Here is a 25,985-nt window from a genome sequence, read left to right as displayed (position 1 = left end):
TTTTACAAAAAGTACACAAGTTTATTGGGTAAGATTCACGGCATGGGCAATGACCCACTGTCAGCACACAATTGTGGGTTGCATCCTCAGAGTCTGTTCACCTCCTCTGCTTAGGGGCCCTGATTTTTTTCACTGGGGTATTTATCCTCTCAGCTGCCCCAGGCATGCTGAGCTAAATCCCAGCTCCAGAGGTGAGCCCAGACTGGCTGAACACAGTCCTATCTTCCTGGCTCCAGTGATGGTTCAGAGCTGGACACAGGCTCTAATTTGGGCTCTAGAAGCAAAACCCAGGATGTAAGCAAGAGTAATTGGAAGAGACCTTTTTTCCTTCCTATGAACAGGGACCTGGTCTGCTGAAGCCTGTGGCTGTGTAAAGGGGCCTCCCTGTGTGCACTGAAGATGAATACACACATGGCAAAGGGGGGAACAGAGAATCTGCAAGGAACCCCATCTTTGGTGACTCCGAGTAGCTAGATCAGTCCTTACTTAAAATGAGCACTCCCTCCAGACTTCCAGGCTTGAGAGTTCCTGGATTCCTCAGACCTACCTGGGTCCCATTTTCTGGCATTTGCAGATCAAGAGTTCTACCCTGTAAATTCACAATCCCACTGCCCCGAGAAGCAATATCGATACTTTGGGTTTAATTTCTCCCATATGTTTTAATGCATCTATGTATATACAATTTTTTTGTTACATTAACAAAATTGAAAATATATACTCTTCTGAAATATTTTAGTCGATAATATTCTTTACTCCTTTTTATGTTGGCCCAATCTATCATGATTGTTCTCAATTATCAGATGACGTCCCCTTCTAGGAATATTCCATAATTGAGATTTCCATTAGGGAACATTTACATTTTCGTCTGTTTCTCAAACTATAAACGTGCCATTCTTATACACGAGTTCTTTTACTTCTAAAAAGTGAAACTGCTCTATCTCTATAAGTGAAATTGCTGGATCATAAAATACATATATTCTTAAGGCTGTATTTCACCCGATCGCCCTCCAGAAGGAACTTCTATTCCCATCAGCAAGGAGACAGGTTACATTTGACAGACCGGAGGTGACCAAAGGTAAAATGCTCACTAAAAAGAAATAGCCACTTGTTTGCTGCATATTTACTGTGTCTTTTTTCTGTGCCCAACACTGTGGCAGGTGCTGGGGATACACCAGCCTCCTCCTAGACTTGTCTCTGGATCCTTCCTTCTCCAAGGACGGCAGCTTTGGAGAAATGTCTAGCTTTGTGGATGACTTAACAGCACACACATCATGATGTTAGATAAGTGGCATCAGAGAGAACACTTAGGAGATGGTAGAGTTCCATCTTGGCACAGATGGTGACATCGCCGCAGGGGATGCTGCTCACCTATGCTTTCTCTTATGTTCAGGTGTGGCCAGAAGCCTGGAAAGCTCACACCCCTTGCTGGCAGGGTTCTGCTGAGAGAAGGCTCATGGAAGACACTCGGAAGATGCTGGGAGGCAGCAGGCACTGTGTTCCAAGAAGACACAGACTCCAGCAAGGGCAGGGGCAGCAGACAACCCAGGTCACCGCGGGACAAGCAGGGCTGCAGTACCTTCCCTCAGCTACCCATGGCTAGGCAAGTCGGCTTTTCTGTTTGCGCCCTCATCCTGTTTAACATCCTGTTTAACAATCCTTACCTTAAGTCCTTCTCTGTTTGAAACATCTAGAGTGGTTTTGTTTCCTGACTGACGGAATCGCCCAACATCTAAATTATCCTTGAAATTCCATGAGGGGTGATGAGCTGTGCCTTAGACCCACGTGGCATCTTTCCATAAATCTAACAGAGCCAGACCTTCTGGAAACAATGGAAGAGACTGCTGGGTTTTTGTTTTGGATTTTTTTTTTTTTTCCCAGCTAGAACACCAGATGAATTCAGTAAATGGCTTTAAGCTTTGAGAACGCAGCTTGGATGCAAAATATGTATCCTTAAACACTCGGCTCCCTCAGGAAGATGAGATCCACACGTGAGGCAGGTACATACAAACAGAAGCCAGTTGGAGAGAGCAGCAGATCTATGACCCCTGCTAATGCTTATCTCATACTCACATACACTGGGAACATAGAGTGACGACCAGGAAAAGAGAAAGCAAACTGACCTCACGCTGGACTATGTCGGCAATCCCTGTTTTGCGGAGTGTGTACGGTGAGATCCACACAATACAATGTTCATGGGACATGACTCTATCCTCTGCTGCAGTGAGAGGGATGTGGGATACTGTTGTTTTATGGAAACTGCTAGTTGTGCTTTTCAATGGTACAGAAATAGTAAATCGACCCTGATGCTTATTTTTCTTTATGTGCTCCAACACACTAGAGTATGAATGTGTGAATCACATAGGGGTGCTCCACAATATGAAATATCATAGACATCCCCTCCCTTGGCCAGGACCCCTTCCCTACTAAACATCAATACTGAAAGCAGTTTCTTTGTCCCATGCATAGAAATACAACCAAACCTGGAAAGCAAATGTGGGGAGGCGAACAAGACACAGTGCCATCCCCTAACTCTTCTCCTCCCCGTCTTCTCCTTCACTGTCGTCATCACGATAAAAGATGTCTCTGAACAGAAAGACCTGCCTGGGTGCTGCGGGACTCTGGATTTCGGTACCCTCTTTCTCCATCTTCTTCTCTAACTTTTCCTTGAGCAGAGGCAGGGTGGTCTCGTAAAGGTAGTCTATAATCTCTAAAAAAAAGAAATGTTAGTAGGGGCAAATGCAGCCAGGATTCAAACCCTGGCAAGGTTTCTGCTGAGTGCCAGAAGAAGGTCATCATACACTTCAGGGCAGTGTCACCCAAACCTATGGTTCTGGAATACTGCTGCTGGGCAGACTGAGTGAGGCTCTCCTGTCTGCTAAGAGAAAATTTAGGCTCTAGACGCAGCTTGGAGGTTAGGATTTAGGATGTATGGGACAAGGCCCAGGTATATATGTGTTCAACAAAGTCCCCATAGGGGTCTGATGATCTGAGTTTGGGAATACCTAAAAAACCCACAAATGGCTGCAGAGAAGGAACTGGACGTCTTAGGTTTATTCTGGAATTGTGTGTGTGGCGTGGTGTGTATGTGTCATGTATGTTGTGTGTGCCCAAGATGGTGATCCAGGAACACTCACAGTTATTTACTGAGTGCTTGCCACGCACCGAGCATGCTGCTGACCACGATTCATCTATTATCTTGTTTAGTACCTTTGAAAGTCCTGTCAGGTGGGGATGAGGATGTGACAATCTGTACCATTTTACAACTGAAGAAACTGAGGCTCCCAGAAGATAAGTCACGTGCCCAGGGTAACACTCCCACACAGCGTACCACCTGCTGTGTTCTTAACTATTTCAATGTTGGAAATACTGACCTGGAAAAGTCTTCTTCTGCCAAAAGGGAACACAGGTAGCTTTCAGCTTATAAAATTTAGTTTGAACATAGGATGGAGGAACATCACTTTAGAAAAGAAAAGATAAAAAAAAAAAGTTAGCATCGGTTTTAAAATCTGGCCATTTCACCACTGTGTACAGAGCACGCTGATTCGGGAGAAGCTACAGACAAATCCCACACTCTTTACTGCTACACTTAGGGTAAATGCGTTTTTGTCATAATCCAAATGCAGATGTCCCCTGATTTTTTATTTTGTGAAGCTAAAAAAAGCAGATGCTTATGATATTTTGGTGAGTCACATGTATTTTCAATTTATGCTAAGGACAGAAATGACCAAATCAAAAACTGTTTCTTAAAGTAAAAATCCCTGACTTCATGTACTGGACACTTTTTCTTAGACAACAAAAGCATGACTTACTTGTTTCTAATAATTACTCTAATAGTTAAAATAATTAGTGTGAATAACTACTCTTATCAGATTCTTCCTCATAGCAACCACTAGCCAGATGCACACTGTGTCTGCACTGGGCTACGTGTCCTCCACGCACGATCTCCCTGGTCCTCATTATGGTCCTATTAAACCATTTTATGGATGAAGAAATTGAGGCTCAGACACAAGTTAGGGAACAATGTGCCCAAAGGCAGCTAGACAATCATCACCAAGAGTCAGTGCCAGGTCAGTCTGACCACAAAGGCCAAGTTCTAAGGCCCCTATGCCTTTCCTCTTCTGCAGTGCCGTGTGCCCAATGGGGCGTACTGCAGACCCAAGCTTGGGCTTGGACAAGTCACAATAATGGATCTGGATGTTTTCAAACCCATGAGGCATTCATTATATCTCAGTAGGCGGACATGCTTTCTTTATATCCTGCCTAAATAATTCACAAGAGAGGCTTTAAGACTCCAAAAAGACTCAACTTTTAAATTTACTTGATTATTTTTCACGTTTAAATTCATTTTTAAAACTTGACAATGCACTATTTTAAACAGTATTGGACTAGATGCCATCATCTCTATTTTACGGTTTTGAGATTTATTAATCTTAAGTGGAACAATCTGTTTTTAAAATACATAATTTTACTAAAAACCATTAAAAGCCCATAATTTAAAAATATTTTATTTATTCATTTGAGAAAGATACAGAGAGAGGGAGAGGAGGAGAGAGAGAAAACTCATCACTGAGCAGGGAACTCAACTCGGGGCTTGATCCCAGGACCTGAGCGGAAGGCAGACATCTAAGCCATCCAATCCAGGTGCCCCATTTTAATTTAAGAACTTGTGATCTGAAGCAACATCATAAAATATACAAGAATTACTGGAAAAGCCCAATTTTTCAAAAAGTGGTTTGCTATTCTTTACAAAGAGAGGGCTTTGCGGCCATGAGTGCTTCTCAAGATGGGAGTTGGTGGGTACAGAGCAAGGTCCCCTCTTTCAAAGCACCTGCCACCTTCACCTCTCAGGGACCCATGATACTGAGCAGTGGGCTTCCCACCCCCTCAGGTCACCTGGAAAAGGGAAGGGTTTGGAACCATGAGCATGTCTGGGACATGGCAAACTTCCCATTCTCCAAGTTACAAAAACCAAACTAATCGTTCTTTGTCCATAATCCCAAGGTGCTAATAACTATGAGACCCAGTTTAAATCCTCGTGGATCAAGGACAATGTCACACTTCTGAAAGTCAGCCAGGTGGCAGCAACCCTGCCCCACTGTCCAACCTTCCAAAACTAAATGCCAAATGACACCTAACACCCCCGCTTCTGAGAGCTCATCAGTCCCCGCACACCACAGCCTTCAAAAATCTGCTCTGCTTACGGGGATTCACTTTGCGAGCGATAAATTGATGCCGAGAGTGGTGGCCTCTGTCTTCAGTAGCAGGAAGGGTTTCAAAACATAAGGACAATTCACAACAAAGGCTCATGGCAAAGGCCAGCAGAGGTAGCTTATAAACATAGGAAAGTTCACTTCACCCCCACAGATGAGAGATGCAAATGAACATGGCCCTCAAAGTACCAAGGGAGCCTTGAAGGAGGAACAGAACCTTCACATGGTCCCAAAATATCTCCCACACCCTTTCTTATCCCCAGGAGAAAAACTGGTATACAGTTAAACAGCGAGGCAACATGGCAGATGCCACCAGAGCCAAAGAATCAAAACTCAGAATCATGGGCCTCACGACATGATGATAAAGACACAGCATCACCTATGTCATATTTCTGCCTAAAATACAAAAACCTAACCACGAAGAGGCACCAGATAAACTCCAAGCAAGGGACAGTCTACAACCAGCCTGTACTCGCACACGTCCTCAACATCCCAAAGACACAGAGATTCCTGATGGAGAAGACACTAAGCAGACAAGACAGTTAAATGTGTGGAGCTGGATCGGATGGTAAATCGGGGGGAGATGCTATAGAGGACATTACCAGGACATCGTTAGTGGGGAAATTTGAATGTGGACTGTGGTTTAGAGCACAACACTGCACCAGCATCTGATTTCCTGAATCTAATAACTGCACCGTGATTATGCAGGATGACGTTCTTGTCTAGGACACGCTGCCCACCACTAACCCTGTGGTTAAAGGAAACGACTTTATTCCCTTGGAAGTGGGAGTGGGAGTAGGAGGGTGGATGATGGAGCAAATGTGGCACACTCAAGAATGTATGATTTGGGGCACAGGGTTTGTGGGGTCTCTATGAGTCATTCAACTTGTTAGCTCCCAGAAGCTCTCACTTTGCACATGTTTCACTCACACTTCCTACGGGTCTTCAGTCAGGTGGAGGGGTAGAGGAAGGGTCTGATTGGCCCAGGCACCCTGATCAGAGGCTCTATATACATGCACATGCAGAATGATTTACATGCGAATCCCATCAAATCTGTCACTCACAAGGCCGGCTCTCACCTTTCAATTAGTCTCACACTGAACACATGGCCTTACCCTATGGCGCTTGCGAGGTCTTCCCAGTCTATCTCGTTAGTGTCCTCCACATTTACCTCATACAATCTACGAGAAAAAAATGAACACAAGGTTTTTGAGCACACATCGGCACGAGGGATACCCTCGTGAACTCACATACGTCCCAGCTTCCTTAGCCCAGTGAGGATGGCATGCCAGCCCAAGGTCATTCACCACAAAAAAAGCCATCTCTCCTCCTCCTGGGCCCTTTGCATCTCCCAAACCGTGTTGCTTTCCCCCAGTAAACAGTCCTGCAGACACATAGTAATGGCATCTGTGTGCCCAACATCATCATGTGCCAGAGCTGTGTTGAGACTTTCACACCTGCTGAGGTCAGGGGAGTACCTCCGTTCCACAGCAGAGGGAACGGGGCCAAGGGCCTGAGTCATTGGCTCAGGGTTTCATGACTATTGGGGCGTGCCAACACTGGAGCCCAGGCCTGCCTGACACGATGGCCTCCTCAGGGCTGCTAGTCTCTGTGCTGCCTCTGGTAGAAGGGAGGTGGAGGCACCACAGGCCAGGCCACTGTGGAGAACTTTAAGCAGGGCTTAGGACACAGAACAGGAAGGATGAGGCTGCACAGGGTGGCCGAAATCCCAAGTTTCTTCTGCTCTTTGCTGTTACCCATTTGGGCTCATGAGCCCAGCCCATGAGCCTTGATGGCTTTGGAAATAAAACAGGCCTGTGCCTCCCCTGCCTTCAGTGGAGGGAGGACTCTGGGTGGACCAGGAACCAAAGACAAAACCAAAGACCAGGCAACAGTGATACCAACTAAGCCATGCTGAAGAGCAGCAGGGCTCAGCTAGAATTGACCTCCACTTGCCAAAGGACAGACTTTCACCCACACAGAACTTTCAAAGTCTGAGACTACTCCATTTATCACGTATGTAGTTCATTGTACATGCATTATTTCACTTCTCCTCCCCAAAACACCAAGAGGCAGGTACTGTTATTATCACCCTCATTTAAAAGGAACCAACCAAGACCTAGAAAGGCAGGAAACATCCCCAAGGTCATACATGTAGGGAGCACTGAAAGATGGCTCTGAACCTTAGCAAAGTCACTGCGGATTGTGCTGCTCAACAGATACTCTTGGGTGAGAGAGAGAAATAGAACAGCATTGCTTTCTATTTCGGTACCTTTCGATCAGGTTGATTTTGGCCTGCAGGGCATTAACTCCACGGTATACATCCCGACCATTTGTCATCCTCTTGGTTAGGATTTCCGTCCTGCGTGAAAAGAAGCAAACACACAGTGTCCTTTCAGGGGTGAAGTTTGCATTGATTTCCAGCACTTTTCTCACCTACATCACCATTACTGAGAACTAGTTTCTGACTTGTGACTCGTCACCGCTAACATTTTCCACCACGGAGAGTATGTCTATTTCCTTTCTGAAAGTGGGAAATGATCAACAAAATGATAGAAAGTTGATAGTTACTGAAACTGGATGAAGGATACAAGGAGTTCTAAATTCTTGTGTGCTATGAAACTTCTGTAATACAAAGTTACAAAAGTGAGAAGAGAAGCAGGTGCTAAAAGAAACTGTAAGCTCTATTTTTTATTGTTTTAAAACAGAGGGACACTGCTGTTGTGACTGTCACCGGCTCTCGGGAACACCGAGAGAGATTTAGTACAGTCATAAATGATTCCACTAAAGACCCAAAGCTAATGGCTGGAGGGAAGGGTGACTGGAGCTCCTAATGAGAGCTCCAAACAACCCAGTCAAAAATATTTTTTAAGTACTCCTCTCAAATAGCAAAACTGGTCATGATCTGATGGATAGGATCTCTAGCTGGATAAGGGGATTCACAATACACATTATGAGGATGATGCTGCTGTTCATACTAGCAACCCTCTGTTCGTTTGAAATGCATCCTCCAGACGCCTGAGTGGCTCTGTCAGTTAAGCAACTGACTCTTGGTTTCAGTTCAAGTCATGATCTCAGGGTCTCAAGATGAAGCTCATCACCGAGACTGCTTAGGATTCTGTCCCTCTCCATCCCCCCCCAACCCCTGCCACCCCAAGCACATGCTCCCACTCAAACAAATAAATGAAATATATCATCCTTAGGTCATTTCAATTTATAGGAAGGAAATCTATATTCAGGTTTCAAGTTTCCTGCTCTTCAAGTTAAAAAGCAGTCACTCTTACACAACCTCCTAATTACACTATCCTGAAGCATGGCTGCTCCGCAGCATTTCCCTTTTAAAACACTGATCTATCATCCTCCAACTGCTTATAAAACACTCCTTCTTTTAGTCTAAACTATAAGGGTAGAAAAGGACCCCGGTTCCTCCATATTAATATGCTTCGTCCCCTAAAACATCATCTGTTCTGTGGAGTTTATGTCCTAGTGTGTAGACTTCCATGAAAATAAACAGATAATTCTACGACAGAATTCTAAGGTAACAATAAATGATATTAATTTAGGAGTCTTCGGGGATCCCTGGGTGGCGCAGCGGTTTGGCGCCTGCCTTTGGCCCAGGGCGCGATCCTGGAGACCCGGGATCGAATCCCACATCAGGCTCCCGGTGCATGGAGCCTGCTTCTCCCTCCGCCTGTGTCTCTGCCTCTCTCTCTCTCTCTGTGACTATCATAAATAAAAAAAAAATTAAAAAAAAAAATTAAAAAAAAAATTTAGGAGTCTTCTTTTAAAAAATATACCAAACTCTGGATCTCACTCTCATTTGACACTGATGATGACCGCATGTCCTGTGTACAAGGTGTGGGCCATGAGCTGTGGGACCCCTACTCCAAGGGGCCCTGCAGCAGCTGAACACCCAGCTCAGAGACTTTGCAGGGCTTGGAAAAGCCACGTCAGGCAGAGAATGTGCAGGGAGGTCAGGACTGAGAATGCTACTATGTGACAAGTGTGTCTTAAAAAGTTCTACAGTAGGGATCCCTGGGTGGCGCAGTGGTTTAGTGCCTGCTTTTGGCCCAGGGCATGATCCTGGAGAGCCAGGATCGAGTCCCACGTCGGGCTTCCGGTGCATGGAGCCTGCTTCTCCCTCTGCCTGTGTCTCTACCTCTCTCTCTCTCTCACTGTGTGCCTATCATAAATAAATAAAATTTAAAAAAAAAAAAGTTCTACAGTGAATACCACACCTCAGCTAGTGAGGATAGAGGAACCACCGAACAAGACAGGCTTGTGGAAAGGGCAAGCTACTGCATAGCACCGTGCTCGTGATCTCTCTCCTAAAGGGGAGTTTTGTGGTTTTTTTTTTTTTTTTTTTTTTTTTTTATGCTGCAAAGAGACAACTATCTTGTTTTACTAAAAACTTAGCAAGGGACAGAGTGAAGAAACTAAAAGTCAATAATGGGTATTAAAGATGTTCAGGTTCCTTTTGAGGAAACCACATGATGAATCAGGGTAAGTGAAGTGCTAACTTGGATCGGATGCTGATACTGAAGTGGTTGGAATGGCTGGCCAGAGATGATCATTCTTGCCATAGAAGGCTTTGTACACACTACTCACACAGATCTCCTTACTAATCCCACTCATCTCCCCACTCTAATGATGTGCGTGGTGTGTGTATGTGGGGGGGGGGTGGGAAGGAGGGAAATATCTTGAAATTTATATAAGAAGCCTTAAAACTTACCACTTACTTTTACACTGCATCCAATTTCTGGTTTCTACTTTGGCTTCTACTTCTACCCAAGATATGCCCTTGTAGAGTTTTTCCCTAACAATAGACAAGCAGCCTTCAGGATTATCTTGGAGTTTAGAATCCACCTCTTTTAACTCATGGGGAGACATTTTCTTTAGAATCACTTCTTCAACAGCCTTGATAAGCTTCTGGGTTTCCGTCTTACTCCAAGCACCGTGATTTCTTGCTACAGACATAAAAGGATGATTTTATAGTTGCTATTTGTTTTCAAGCACAGAATTAAGAAAAAATGATAGTGATGGATACATCCCATTACACATTTGTCCAAACACATATACCACCAAGGGTGCACCCTAACATGAACTATGGACCTGGGGGATAATGATGGGCCAGCATAGATTCATGGACTGTGTCATTTGTGGAAGGGAGGGAAAGATGTTGATAATGAGGGAGGCTGTGTGTACGTGGGCGCAGGGTACATACGGGAAATCTCTGCACCTTCCTTTCCATTTAACTCTGAACCCAAAGCCACTCTAAAAAAATAAAGTCTAAGGGGTGCCTAGGTGGCTCAGTCAGTTAAGTGTCTGACTTAGGATTTTGGATCAGGTCATGATCTCAGCTCAGGTCATGACCTCAGGGTCTTGAGATCCAACCCTGCGTTAGATTTCATGCTGAGCGTGGAGTCTGCTTGATATTCTCTCTCTCCCCCTCCCTCTGCTCCTTCCTCCTTCACCCACTCACTCTTTTCTCTCTAAAACTAAATAAATCCTTAAAAAAAAGATAAGTCAGGCACTTTTCAGAAGACAATGGGCAACATCTCAATACACAAACATACAACCGTCAAACATAGCTACACACAAATTAAAATGGAACCACTTCTTTTTAAGGAACACTGCCAATGGGGGCTGGGAGGCTTAGTTGGCTAACCATCCACTTTTGGATTTGGCTCAGGTCCTGATCTCATGGCTCATGAGATCAAGCCCTGCATCAGGCTCTGTGCTCAGCAGAAGACTGTGGGAATATTCTCTCCCTCTGTCCACCAAGCCCCCAACCCTGCGCTCATGCTTGAGAGCCCTCTCAAATAAATAAATCTTAAAAAGGGGGGGGGGGGGAGGGGAACCAATGCTAGAAAAGTCCTTTCTTAAGGCAATGTATATTTTTTTATTTCAAAAACATTGTTCTTGTTTCTGAGAATAATGTTTCCCAGGTGAACCTGGGATGTTCTCAAACATTTAATGGGGACAAAATACCCACACACCACCACTCTGGTGGCCAAACCAAAGATATCTGTAGGCTGGTTTGAGGCCTCTTCCTCAGCCTGACTGTGACCATCTAGACAAGGAGGATGAACCACAGATGGTTTGATGCCCTCCTCAGAGGTTGCCTTGAAGTTCAGGTGCCTTTTGTCATTGTGGCCTAGGGTCACAATGCAGCCCAGTGACCCACTGGGAGCTCCTGGGGAGAGTTATAGACAATATAAAGTGGTGGTGTTACTTTTTCTCCACAATTTAGATGAATATTTAAAAATCAAGAGTACTACAGGAAAAAAAAAAGTCTACACTACACACACACACACACACACACACAGACACCCCAAATCCAGACTTCTGTTTTACTTCTCAGAACCTGGAAGAACTGGCCACACTGAGTCCTTGCATGTCTCCAGTGGCTGGACGTGGTGGCACAAAAGGCATGGCTCACAGTCACGCCAGGTCCACAGATGCCCGGCCACTCCTTCTGCTACACGGCCCTGCCATGTGATGGAGCATGTCACCCCTTGTGGGCTGTCCTCTTTAAGCAACTCAGGATTTTATAATGCAACAGATAAAACCAAGAAAACTTTTTATGAAAGAGGAGAAAAAGACACAGGAGTTTTGGAAAAGTCCTTGCCTAACCTCTGTTGCCCTCTGGTGGGGGGTACCTCCTCCACGCTGGCTCTGCTACCCGCCAGCTCCCTAGGGTATTGGTCAAGCTGGTGGTGAGAGCTGCGCTGAATGGGACCAACCTCAGGTGGCAGGAATCGGGCTTGTGAATAGAGGCTGCGTGGTTTCAGAAACACACATGAGGAAACACAAAAAATCAGGATGGAGGACGGCTTAAAAAGTGCTCCCTCAGAAGACAGGCAGGCCTGGATGCCTGCACCAGGGGTCCGGGGGCTCATCTGCTCACCCGGGGGGCACCAGAGACCACCACTTACGACTGCCAATTTGGGAGAACTTCAGGGCAACGGAGAGGCTGCTTCGAGCCACCATTTCGCCAATCTTTTTCCAGTCGTTCCCATGCAGGGAATGGTATATCTTTAACTTCTCCATATCTCCTTTGCTATACCTGAGAGAGGAGAAACATGTCACAATTCTCAATTAAGTACAAGATGCCCAAAAAACTGTATTTTTGGGGTGCCTGCGTGGCTCAGTCGGTTAGGCGTCTGCCTTCGGCTCTGGTCGTGGTCCTGGGGTCCTGGGATCGAGCCCTGAGTCGGGCTCCCCGCTTAGTGGGGGAGTCTGCTTCTCCCTCTTCCCACTGCTCATGTTCTCTCTTGCCATCTCTCAAATAAATAAGTAAAATGTTAAAAAAACAAACGAAGTGTATTTTCTTCGCAGTTCCCTGTAGTTCTGAGAAGAGTTGCTGGGACAGGCTGGTCCCAAGGACCAGAGCTCCCGTTACTTCCTATCCCAGCATCTTGGATATGGTCACCCTATAAATCAGTCACTGCAGTCCCAGGCCATAGGCCTGGCTCAGTTACACAGGAGCCAGAGCAAATAACTGGGTCACTTTATTCCCCATCCAAACCCCCAAGGCTTTGTACTGCACACACAAAATACCAGCTCCTCCATGTGCCTACTAGGCCCAGTGCTCCCTAGAGTTCAGCCCCACTAGCCTTCTTTTCCTTCTTCCTCTTTTTTTTTTTTTTTAGAGACTTTATTTATTTATTCATGAGAGAAACACAGAGAGAGGCAGAGACATAGGCAGAGGAAGAAGCAGTCTCCCCACATGGAGCCCGATGTGGGACTTGATCCTGGATCACGCCCTGAGCCAAAGGCCAACACTCAACCACTGAGCCACACTGGTGCCCCCCCCCTCCCACTAGCCTTCTTTAGGCCTTTCTCCCCTAGGAGCCTCTGTGCTGTGGTGAAAATGGCCTTCCTCCACCCACCTGGATGGCTCCTGAAACCCCTGCGGGTGGCCCATCTTCAGCGAGGCTGCCCCGACCACCTGAGCATCCTGTCCCCTTGCTATTCTCCTCCAGAGAAAGCTCTGCCCCTTTCACTGCACTCCCCACAGACAGGCAGTAGCACATCTAGGGGTCCCATCATTTACCCATCTCTTCCCCTAGACCAGCGCGGTCCAACATAAATGTACCATGAGCCATATATTTAATCTAAACCTTGTAGTGGTTGGGTGAAAATGAATTTTATATCATTTAATAAATTTAATAAAATACTAGATTTTTTTTAAAATTTTTATTTATTTATGATAGTCACACAGAGAGACAGGCAGAGACACAGGCAGAGGGAGAAGCAGGCTCCATGCACCGAGAGCCCGACGTGGGATTCGATCCCGGGTCTCCAGGATCGTGCCCTGGGCCAAAGGCAGGCGCTAAACCACTGCGCCACCCAGGGATCCCTAAAATACTAGATTTAATCCAATATATTAAAAATGTTAATCATTTCGACATGTAACTGGGATCTGAAAGTATTAATGAGATATTTCATGTTATTTCCTTCTAACTCCAGCATGTATGTCACTCTTACGACATCTCTGAACTTGGACTAAATTGATTTCAAGTCCTCCTCAGCCACTTGAGGCTGGTGGCCACTGTGATGGACAGGATGGTTCTAAAGAGCCTACGAGGGCAGGGGCGCTGTTGTTTCTACACCATGGTATCCATAATGCTTGACAGACAGCAGACATTCAATAAATATGTAACAAATGGCTTCACACAAATACTCAATTGTTTAAGGAACGTACAGTGTATTAATCCCACATGAAAACAAATATTCTAAAGACAAGGACCAAAAAAAACACTAAAAGTGGATTTGGAGATTAAATCCCTTCAATGTCTAAGTGAAATGAAAGCAATCCTTAGGGCATTCTATAATTCCTTAATATGGGGATGGGGAATGGTGGTTATGTTATTACTAACTCAATCTAAGAAAGCCTTAGCAAACTACTAACCGTTCCTGAGGACAGTGATCCAGAACTACTTTCAACAGTGCCTAGCACTCTCAGAAATTCAACTACAAATGCAGAGTGCAATTTAGTAGAAACCTATAATCCTTCAGTAAAGAATCAAGCTTTCTAGCAGTTTCCTTCTCAAGGCAGTCAGGGTATTTCTGAGATTAAAAACAAATTAATCAACAAAAAAGGAGGAGAAGAGAGAGAAAGTAAGGGCATAACAATGAGGAAACAGGTACTGACCTCTGAAGTTCCCCAGGGCTTTAAAACTCTTTGATTTTTGACTTTCTGTGGGGTTTCTTTTCCAGTTAAGAATCCTTAACTTAGAAAAAATATTCTAAGGGCAAATGGTTAGCATACACAAATCATGTGGTGCAAATAAATGAATTAACTTTCTTATTAGAATGACAGACTTCTATTATTTTAAACCTTTCATTCCCATGCTTATGTCGCAGTTAGAAAAATTCACCTCAGCTGCCACCATTCATTTGCCAAAAGCACATTCTTTCAAGTCTCACTTAAAATGTCATCTTTAGTGAATATCCTTAAGGCTCTGTCCACAGATGTCCAATCCCAGGGCTTGGGAAAAAGGGGAGGGCAGGTATTAGTCTTCAGGCAATCTTTTCCTCTGCTTAAGGTGTATTTTTTTTGGTCAAAATTTAAGAAACCAAGGTCATATCAATGTTTGGAGGTCAGATAATATGTATGTCTTGGTTTAAAATCATGCAGCTAGGGGCGCCTGGGTGGCTCAGTTAAGTGTCTGTCTTCACCTCAGGTTGTAATCCCAGGGTCCTGGGACTGAGCCCCATATCAGGCTCCCTGCTCAGTGGGAAGTCTGCTTCTCCCTCCCTCTGCTCCTTCCCTCTCCCTCTCTCAAATAAATCAATAAAACCCTTGAAAAAAGCAAAAAAAACCAAAAAAAACAAAAAAAACAAAAGACAATGATGCAGCTACCTGGAACACAACTGGCCCTGCCACTAGATTTACTAAATCTGCTTTCCAGAGTGAGATAAAGTAGCTGAGCCACTGGTTGCTTGTCTGGGCCCTCAGAGGGAGAGGCTGATGCCTTCTTGCCTATTCCCTCTCTCCTAAAGCAAAGTGCTTACCTGTAGCTAACACCTGAACTATGCTAGTTTTATCTGGAACATTAGGAACAAAATATAATTGGGTATTTTACTTGGGGAAAAAGGGAGAATGGCTATCACAAGACACTCTGCATTGTCACTACCGACCCACTCCTATGTGACCTCCTGTTAGTGTTTATCCCACCTTCAAATATTCACTAAAAACTCAAATAATTGTGCTGAGTGCTGAAGGGAACACCGCATTGAAAGGGAACGTTTGAGGGGGTGCCTGGGTGGCTCAGTGGGTTGAGTGTCATGGCTCAGGTTATGATCTCAGGGTCTTGAGATGGAGCCCCACGTCTGGCTCCCTCTTCAGCAGGGAGTCTGTGTCTACTTCTCCCTCTCCCTGCTGCTTGTGCTCTCTCACTTTCTCTGTATCTCTCAAATAAATGAAGTCTTAAAAAAAAAAAAAAAAAAAAAAAGGAAAAAAGAAAAGGAATGTCTGGGTACACAGGGAGCTCAAAAATTAGCATAGAGCAAAGAACTTCATGACTAACATAAAAGAGGCATGGTACACTTAGTGCTTAAAAAAAAAAAAAAAAAAAAAAAAAAAAAAAGCCAAGGATTTAGAATGGGCAAGATCACAAGTGTTTACTAAAGATGCAGAAACTGGGCAGCCTGGGTGGCTCAGCCGTTTAGCATCGCCTTCGGCCCAGGGCATGATCCCTGCATGGAGCCTGCTTCTCCCTCTGCCTATGTCTCTGCCTCTCTCTCCCTCTGTCTCTCATGAATAAATAAATAAAATCTTAAAAAAAAAAAGAAAAAGAAAAAGAGGCAGAAACTGAAATGGGCTCTGAAGATATACACCTGACCACAGACATACAGTCTGCTTTCACACACAAAAGATGTTCACGGTTTTTTACCTCTAATGTGTTGTGGACATTCTGATTTATACCATCAGCAAAGACCAGAGAAATGTTCTGCTCAAGCTGCTAAGACTTTTTCTTACCTGCCTTTGTAGTTATTGATATCAAACATCTTCTTTGCTCGATAGTAAACAAGCTTCCAGGGCCGGGCGATGCCCTTTCCTAAAGCCAGAAGAAAGGCAGTCAGGGGGACACATAGGTTTGAAATGGAGTCACAATTGTAAAAGGAACCCAGCATGGCTCCTTTTAACACCATGACCCTAGACCCTGTGTCAAGGCTGGGATCTCACACACCCTGCACAGTGCCAGGTGGGAAGCAGATGCACAAAATCACCAGAGTCCTCGGAGAGATCTGAAAACTACCTGCTTACTATGTCAAGGCTCTCATTTTTGGTCTACCAAATTCCAGGGAAAGGCCCTTATAAAGCAAAGTATCATTAACAAAATTTGATTCAAGAGCAAAGGATGCTAAAGTGGAGGACACATGCCAACAGTTTCCCATAAGATTAACAGAAGAGCTTTCCAAACAAGCAAGCTTTGCTTGCTTCCTCACTCTAAGGACAAAATGGCCTCTTGACAGGGGCGCCCTAGTCTGTTTTCTCTTGTGCACTTGATAGAACACCTAAGAAATCATCCTCTTTAAATTCAGGGATTTTTTTTTCAGTCCGATGACGTGTTGCTTCATAACTTTCTCACTTTCCAAGGACATCTGCAGGAGGAGGGTTCCAGTGGCAAAGCACAGAGAAGGCAATACTTGGAAAACTTCGAAGACCCTGGTGCACATAAGAATGTGCTTTGGGGTGCCTGGGTTGGGTGAGCATCCGACTCTTGATTTCAGCTCAGGTCATGATCTCAGGGTCATGAGATTGAGCCCTGCATCAGGCTCTGTGCTCAGCAAGGAGTCTGCTTGAGATTCTCTCTCTCTCTGGCTCTCTCTCTAATAAATAAAATCTTCTAAAAAAGAATGCGCTCTGTGCAGCATATGCAAAACAACACATAATAAAGACCGGGAAGAGAAACCAAAATGATACTTATTACCAGGTAGGAAAGCTAGAAGTTGGTCGTGTCACTTTTTATAAAATCTGTAAAAGCGCTATACTGGGGAGACAAGAACACATTCCAAATGCCCAAAAGTACAGGCTGTCAGTAAGAATGCTACTGAGTTAGCGACAGATGGGGCCAGGCAGGGAAAGATAAGGGAGAGGCCCAGAGTTGGGCTCCCATAAATCCCAAGGACACCAAGGCTCCTACCAATCCCAAGGAAACAGAGATAAGGCAGCAAAAACAGGAAAAAAAAAAAAAAAAAATCTGGCTCCCTAGCTCCAAAATGTTAGGAAGTATTTCCCTTTGATGGCTAGCAAGTAATCACAGAAAGTTTTCACCAGACGTGAAAGACCAGACCACAAAGAAATAAGTCCTTAAGAATATTATCAGTAGTCTTTGCTCAAACCAAAACTACACAAGAATCTCAAGGCCACAAGCTTCCCAGTCAGTTCTCAATAAAAGGCTGCCACTAACAGCCTTTAGTGGCAACCCTGTTGGGACCCCTCTCACTTCTGAGAGCTTTCTCTGTATCTTTGCTTAATAAACTCCTATCGCTTTACTCACTTTTCATTGTCCACGAGATTCATTCTTCGATCCTGTGAGAAAAGAACCGAGTTCTCCCGTATTACTACTAACCACAGCAGCAGGTAACATGTACCACGTGGGCCAGGTGCTGCACTAAGTACTTACCATGGGTTCTCCCTTTAGGGTTGGAAGGCTGTGGATGGTCAAAAAGCAAATAGTTTTAAACTTACCAATGTGCAATCGAAATGCATATTTTCTTTTTAAGTCGGTGATCACAGATTTCTCCTCTGGGTATCTGTCTGTGTACAGCAGTTTGTCTGCATTCTCGATTCCTGTCAGGGACAGAAATTCTTGCACGTTTTTCTCTAGCTGCTTATTTTCCTTTACAGAAAACTTGCCAAATCGAATAGCAACACCTAGGATTTGGGTGGTGAGAAAAAGTATGTATTGTCAATAATGAGAAAAGCCTACCACCTGATCTTCAGCAATTACAATAAGGTGGCCCGCCAGCTGCCAGCCACCCCCCCCACCCCCCCCCCCAGCAAACTCCCCGCCCCCTGCCGGCAACAGCCCCTGGCACTGGAGGTGAGCTTCCCTGGCCTGGCTGGCTACACTACCCCGACCCCTGCTGTGGACCTCTTACCCCTTCAAGTATAGCATAAGCCCCTCAGCTCCCAAAGTCTTCCCTGGTCATCCTCTTCCAAAGTGATCTTCCCCATTTATTAATCTCTTTTGAAAATAGTTATTTTTTTATATTAAAAAAGAATATACATTCATTAAAAATTCAAGCAGTATGGAAATAAACATCTAAAAGCAGCATCCTTCCCCTTTACTCTCTTCTGCTACACTCCTCTCCCCAAGGTGGTGCTGTGAATTGGCCAAGAAGAGCGTGAATATTCACATACCCTCTATGCATACCTAAGTGGGGTAGGGGTAGCAACGTCACCATGCTTTACATTCTTTCATAAATCCCTTTTATAACTCAAAGCAACCAAGTTTTATTATGTATTGATAGTCTTATATACTATGTTTTTCTACGCTTAGACTCATTTTAAGAGTATCTTTTTATAAAATACACAAATAGAATGGGACCATTCTACAGATACTACTCTATGAATTATATTTTTCTTGTCTGTTTTTTCAAGTGAATCTTTTCAACATGATTAACTCCGTAAGGCCAGCATTCTACTTTTCACAATGACCAGAAGTACTGGGCCTCACGGAGCTACTCAGTAAATAATCACTTATTTGTAGCACACAGCCTTAAATTTGTAGTTTACTCTTCAAATTCCATAAGCTTTCTGGGAGGTTCTTAAAACAGTGAAATTAAGGAGACTATACACTGGGTCCTTGTGTGAAACGGTGGCCACTATGACCAGCCTACCCTCAACTTAATACCTTGGGGAAAGAAGCTATAGTTCATCAATACTGTTTTCATTTTCTTTTACTACTGCATCCTCCCCAAGGGTTCAGCCACTGGGCCTTCTCTTCTTCTGGGCTACACTGGGCTCCTCCACCCCATCCTTCTGTGCCTCCCCTATCAGAAGCTAGGTGGAGAAGACCAAGAACCAGGCTTCTAGACCCAGGCTTCTCATTTTGCTAATTTTATGGCTCAGATAACAATTCAGGAAGGAGGGGAAGCTGAAGGCACCCTAGAGGATGCTTCTTGTGAATCTAGAAATCTGCATCACTCACAAAACAAAGGCAGGGGCTCCCGAGGCAGACAGGAAAGTAGACAGGAAAGTTTGACAAATATTAAAGTGCCACCAGCTCACCCTGTGCTTTAAATTCCTTAAACCGCCCCAAGTCATCCCGGTACATCCGCTTGATTGTAGTGGCGGCCCTTTCCTTGATGTCTGGAATGAATTCTTGGAGCTGCTTCACAGCCGAGTCCAAATCCACATCTGAGTCACCCGAATCTCTTGAATCTTCTGATAGATATTTTGTTTCAGAATCTTTGGCCAATTCCAAGTGGATTTCCTCTTCATTTGTAGGTTCTAAGCTGTGAGGAGAGAATTGGATGGACTCACATTAATGTATCACTTGCCCTAGTGGATTACCGATTCTTTTCTTAAAATGATCCTTAGTTAGGCTAGACAGTGTTAGAGCTAGGAGGGATGTTGGAGCTGATTTGGTCTGTGACATTTGGACTCTCTGATGTAATTTTACTAATGTGCACACACCTCAGAGGCCAGGAGGCCTGAAGCCCTATTTCCAGGATGTGCTAGTTATTTCTTATGTCGCTATATCCCAATTATTCTTGTGTCAGATACTGACTTCTTAATGAGCTAAGCCCTGTTCTATCCCATGGACACTCAAGACACCTCCCCCTCAACCCTTCCAAGGACTTAAATTTTGTGATAATGGTTACTAATCAATTAAATCACTATTCAGGGTCCATGTGGTTACAGTTCCTTTGCTGCAGGTGACAATGGCCACATTTTCCCCCTCTGCTTAGTTTTCTATGCATCTGTCACTAATTAATCCCCAAACTCTCTGCCAGATGTCCAAATCCCCTCTATGGTCAATCTTATCAGCTAACCACTCAGGCAGGAAACTTAAAAAAAAGAAGAAAAAGAAAAATTGTGTGCATTTGTCTGAGCAAAGGCTCAGCAGCTTTCAGAAGGCCCACAGCCCAATACAAGTTTCAAACCACAGTCCTCAATATGCCTGCCTCATATCAGCATTTCCCCTGATGGAGAAGAGGTGAGTGGGCCCCACTTACTGATACCACCTGAAGTGGCATCCTCTCCCATTGAACTTTTTTTGTGGGAAACCATTTTAGGCCAGGGCTACCTAACAAATGTAAGAAAGAAAAAAAGAGCCATTGAGTAAAAACGGGGAGAAAAATCTGTCCCAAGTCCTAGGAACCAAGATAAAGTGGTTTAATAAAAAAAACAAAAAAACAAAACAAAACAAAAAAAACTGCTCTATTATAAATGCTGTGTTTATTCTATCAGCCAGTTGACTTACACAATAATTATATAATTACGCCTAAATTTCTTTTATTAGGGAGAACCCTACTTCAAGGTCTTTCCTGCTCTATAAAAATTCTAAGTTACATGATCCTTTTCTTCTGTGTTATGCACACAGACAAAGGTAATTCAGAGGTCTTAGGATGCCCTTTTACTTATTATTATTTTTTAAAGATTTTATTTATTTATTCATGAGACACACTGAGAGAGAGGCAGAGACATAGGCAGAGGGAGAAGCAGGCTCCATGCAGGGAGCCCAATGTGGGACTCGATTTCTGGACTCCAGGATCACACCCTGGGCTGAAGGTAGATGCTTAACCACTGAGCCACCCAGGCGTCCCTTAAAATGCCCTTTTAAACCTATTTGTAGAATTTCAGGGATGGCATAGTTCTCAGTGAAAATCCAATATAACTGCTTTACTTTATACATGAAGAAAGGAAGCTTCCTGCCAAGTGACTCAGTTCAATGTATACATCGTTCTGTACATTTGATGGTCTGTCTCTCTATGATTTCTGCCATTTACTACAGATGCACTGGATAAAGAGGTCATGGGCAGAATTCACACAAAAGACATACACACCAGGAGACACAACATTCCCACGTTACCTCTGCACCTCTTCCAAACAGGCCTGGGTTTTCTCCTCCTGTGGCCTGGGTTTCGCACTTTCTTCAATCAGGGCACCATTACCTTCTAGTGAATCAGAATGTGCATCCTCAAAGCTTGCAGCAGGCACTGTGAAATCACCACCTGGCATTACGAGACTTTCAGCAGAAGACCTTCGCTTCCTCTTCTTAGACTTTTTCTTCACTCGACCAGCAGTCCCAACTTCTGCAGTCCCAACTTCACTGACCCCTTGCCATTCTTCTGTGGTCCCAACTTCACTGACCCCTTGCCATCCTTCGGAGTACGCATTCTCGACACTACCAGGCCCAGCCAATGCCTCAAGTTCCTGGTGGTGTGAAATTTTTCTCTTTTTTTTCTTACGCTTTTTTTTATCGGCTGCTACTGGTAGTTGTGGGATTCCGCCCTCTGGGCCCACAGAAAGCAGGCCTTCCAGCTCCTGCGGATCCGGATCCGACTTGGGCAGGGCGAGCCTAGCAGGTGGGCTCTCCTGCTCAGCATCACAGGAGGCCTCTTTCCTCCGATGTTTTTTTTTACGCTTTGTCTCCTTAACTCGACAGTTCAGCTCTTCCAACTCGTTTTTATGTGACTTAGGAACTGAATGTAGTTCACCTGCTTCAGGATCTTTTGCTGGTTTTTGTTCCTGGCTCACATCAACATACACGACATCGACATCCCTCCTGAAATTCTTTGGGGTGTTCTCGATATTTTCTTTATCCACTAGGACATACACCACACCTGTTTCCTCATCCACTCCTGAATCTCTGTGCTTTTTCTTTCTTTTCTTTTTGGGTACAGAAGTGGCCATTTCAGTCTCATCACATATTTCTGATTTTTTCAAAGGGGAAGAAAGAAGATGCTGGAAATCCTTTCTTTTTTTTTTATTCTTGGTTACACGAGACTGCTCACTTGCCAGGGGGGAGTCTCTGACACTTTCATGGGGATGCCTTAGATGTCCTTCCTTATATACAGAATACTTTTTCTTTTTCTTGTCAAAAACTGGAGTATGAATTTCCAGTCTGCTCGATTCTCCTTCCATTCTGTTCCTGTGGGGAAATGACAACAATGGTTTATTTTGGCAAAGCATTTATTTATTTTTATTTGTTTAAAGATTTTATTTATTTATTCATGAGAGACACACAGAGAGAGGCAGAGACATAGGCAGAGGGAGAAGCAGGCTCCTCACAGGGAGCCCAATATGGGACCTGATCCCATGACCCTGGGATCATGCCCTGAGCTGAAGGCAGATGCTCAACCATTGAGCCACCCAGGTGTCCCCTGGCAAAGCATTTAAAACCTCACTCTCAGGGAAAAAAACAAAAAAATCACAGAAAATTAAGATTGTATGACAAATGACAAGGCTAGTGTCATGATCATAAATTTTGTATTATTCTAAATGCACAGAAAGTTCACTGTAATTTGCTGTCTGGTCCCACTGGCTTTATGATATGGTAAAAAAAAAAAAAAAAAAAGTTAATAGAGAATAACAGTACCCAGCATGATCAGGGCCCTGTTCCCCTCCTGCCTCATCTTTTACCTCTCCTATCCAACTTTGTGCTCTAGCCACACATGCCTTTTTTTGGGTTCCTCAAACATGCCACATTCTTTCCCTGGCTCAAGGTCTTATACCCTAGGAGTCCCTCTTTCTAGAATGCAATCTGCAGCCTCGCCATCCTCCCACTTCTTTTCATCCTTCAGAGCTTGGCTTTAGTATGGCCTCTTCAAGAAAGCTCTCCCTAGCTAAAGAGTTACCTTATGATACTATGTCTACTAAGTTTAAAACCACAAAACAATTTTACATTATCTTTTTGGATAACATTTGTCTTTTCTGATAACATTTATTTTATAGGTGTGGGGATTACAACTGGCAAATGCAGAGATCAGGGACAGTACAGAGCCAATTTCTCTTATATTTGTCATCTTTCATTTCTTTTATTAATTGGTGGTAATAAGAACAAGGGTGTTTGTTATATTTTTATTTACACTTATTTGAATGCTTGAAATAGTTCACTTAAAAAGCAAGAAGTAGAACAAGGGTACAGATGGCTTTCATTTGTATTTAAAAACAAGCAACTAGGGATGCCTGGGTGGCTCAGTGGTTTAGCACCTGTCTTTGGCCCAGGGCGTGATCCTAGAGTCCCAGGATCGAGTCCCACATCAGACTCCCTGCATGGAGCCTGCCTCTCCCTCTGCCTATGTCTCTGCTGCTCCCTCTCTGTATCTCTCATGAATGAATGAATAAATAAATAAATCTTAAAAAAAAAAAAAAAGCAAGCGACTAAAGGATATACACATATAAGTATTTACAAAGGAGGAAAAGGAGGAGGAGGAGGAGGTGATGGAGAAAGAGAAAAGCATTCTTTGACTCCCTGGGTCCATGCATTCCAAGGTGATATACTTTCAGAGGAAGCTGTACTTCACCTTTGTAGCACTGAGATCATACTGTACTTTAAAGAATAAAATGCTTAGTTATTTAACTAGTCATTTCATGTCTGTCTGCTCTGCTAAAAAAGTAAACTCCCAAGAAAGAAGGCAGTTTGCCTGTCTTCTTGCCCTCTGTATTTCCACCATCTAGAATCCACATTCTGGAATTCCTTTAGAGATAAGTTTCCATGCATCTTTGGGTGACACGAGGTAGAAAGGCCTCTAGGTGCCTCCACTGAAGGGGAGGTCCTGGGACCGGGGGATCTGACTTATGGGGATAAACCCACATGTTCTTTCATACTTTTCCTTCCCTCTAGCCACACAATTCTCAAAGCATCTTCACTACCCATGAAAAATTAGGGACCCTATCCCTCTCCTGTATCTTCAGGCTGTCTCTTCTGCAGTGGCTCCCTTCTGGCCACATTAACTTCTTTGTAGCTTCCACCCCCACTCCTCTGCTGAGACTGCTCCAGTAAGAGTGCTTATGACCTCCAAACCACTAAATCCAAGAGACACTTTCCTAGCTCATCTTTCAGGACTTCTTAATAATAATGAACAAAGCAGGTAATTTATTTAAATATTTTCTCCTTTCTCTCTCCACCATCCTTTTCTTTTTTCTTTCTTTCTTTCTTTCTTTCTCTCTCCTTCCTTCCTTCCTTCCTTCCTTCCTTCCTTCCTTCCTTCCTTCCTTCAGTACCTCTTAAACTTCTCCCTCTGGTCTCTGGAACTCAGCATGACCTTTTATTTTTTATTTTATGATTTTATTTATTTATTCATGAGAGACACAGGTAGAGAGAGAAGCAGGCTCTATGCAGGGAGCCCGATGGGGGACCCGATGCTGGGTCCCGAGGATCACACCCAGGGCCCAAGGCAGGCACTAAACCGCTGAGCCACCCAGGCTGCCCGCAGTATGACCTTTTAAAAACATAGTTGCACCTCACCAAAACTTTTTATTTTTTATTTTAGATACAGAGAGAAGTGAGTGAGCATGAAGGGGAGTGGCAGGGGGGAGAGACTCTTAAGGAGACTCGGTGCTGACCCTGGAGCCCAACTCAGGGCTTGATCTCATGACCCTGAGATCATGACTGAGCTGAAACCAAGAGTCGGACACTTCACTGACTAAGCCACCCAGGTGCCCACCCCACCAAAACTTTTTATGGTTTCCCTGTCATTCTTAAGATCAGGTCCCAAATCCTTATAGACCTACCATGCCCTTCGTCATCTGGTCTGGTCCACGTCTACCTCTCCCCCTATCATTTTTCTCTGGGTTTCAGACACGCTGCTTCTTCTCTCAGTTCCTAGAATGCACAAGTCCATTTTCATTCTCAAGGACTTTTCAAAAGCAATTTGTTCTGCTGGTGATGCTCCTTCCTCTGAGTTACCTTTCTTCGCGTTAACTGGTCTCAGTCCGAAAGTCGTTTCCTTAAGAATGCCTCTCTCTAATCGCTGCCTGGGTGCCGGCTGCCGGGACGCAGCTGCCCTCTAGCACTCGGTGCCGCCGGAACACGACCGGCCTCCCTAAGGCTGGCATCTCGTCGATCTGGCTCCTAAAGGTGCCCTCGTGCTCGCCACATCCGGGGACAAGCATCTGAGCCCACCGGCTGGGAACACGCCCTCTCCCGCCACTTGTGAGGTGCGACAGAAACCCTGCTCGGTGACCGGCGCTCCGGGGCCGAGAAGGGCGGCACGGCCCGGTGTCCGACTCTCGACTCTGTCCTGCCCAAGACCCAAGCCTCGGCCCCCGCGGGCCGGCCTGGAGACCAACGCCATAGGCGGCCTCTGCGAGGCGAACGCCCCACCACACACCACCGGACTCCACGCGCGCATCAAAAATCCCCAACAATCAACGAGCCGAAAAGCTTTTCAACCTACCGCCCAAAACGCCGCCACCTTTTTTCCAATCCGGAAGTGCAGCGGTGGTGGAAGCGGAAGTAGTCACGCGTCACTTCCGGTCCCCGCCTCGGCATCACGCTGCCATGGCAACAAGCACGCCGCCGCGCTTTGACGTAGGCGTCGGAGCCGGTGGGTTTGGTTCCGGGTCCTCCCGGAGCGCAGTGGTGGCGGGTAGAGTGTGATCCGAAAACAGAGGGGACAGAAGCCCCCGCCTGGCCTTCTGGCTCGCGCGTGCGTTCCACCTCGTCACGTTTTTGCAGAGCTCGTTCTAGTTCAGGAGTGAACCGGGCGGTGAGATACCTGACCTAAGCAAGACATAAACAAATGAACCATGATCCTGTTACGTTATCCTAGGGAAAGGAAAACAGGGTACTGTGCTGGAGA

General features: G+C 44.8%; 1 protein-coding gene across 4 annotated transcripts; it reads right to left on the bottom strand.

The window, feature by feature from the left end:
• TTF1 (transcription termination factor 1) lies at positions 1 to 25,670 on the bottom strand. 4 transcript variants are annotated; one of them, XR_011999798.1, is made up of 11 exons: positions 25,581 to 25,633; positions 21,269 to 22,330; positions 19,462 to 19,688; positions 17,917 to 18,102; positions 16,201 to 16,279; positions 12,149 to 12,279; positions 9,950 to 10,177; positions 7,483 to 7,572; positions 6,326 to 6,391; positions 3,372 to 3,457; positions 1 to 2,707 (listed from the first exon to the last, which is right to left on the bottom strand). XR_011999798.1 is itself a non-coding variant. In XM_026009556.2 (11 exons), exons 2-11 carry the CDS (start codon positions 22,321 to 22,323, stop codon positions 2,526 to 2,528), a joined length of 2,337 nt encoding a protein of 778 aa, XP_025865341.2. In that variant the 5' UTR covers positions 22,324 to 22,330; positions 25,581 to 25,670; the 3' UTR covers positions 1 to 2,525. The 4 variants fall into 4 exon arrangements, 2 of the variants coding, with proteins under 2 accessions (XP_025865341.2, XP_025865343.2); XR_011999799.1 differs by lacking the exon at positions 25,581 to 25,633 and adding an exon at positions 24,916 to 25,006; XM_026009556.2 differs by having other exon boundaries at positions 9,943 to 10,177; positions 25,581 to 25,670.
• Between the last annotated feature and the right edge of the window lie 315 nt (positions 25,671 to 25,985).

This window comes from Vulpes vulpes, chromosome 2, assembly GCF_048418805.1.
Source record: "Vulpes vulpes isolate BD-2025 chromosome 2, VulVul3, whole genome shotgun sequence".
In the NCBI taxonomy this organism is placed as follows: domain Eukaryota; kingdom Metazoa; phylum Chordata; class Mammalia; order Carnivora; family Canidae; genus Vulpes; species Vulpes vulpes.
The sequence above is the reverse complement of the archived record's forward strand: the minus strand, read 5'-3'. Positions and strand labels throughout refer to the sequence as shown.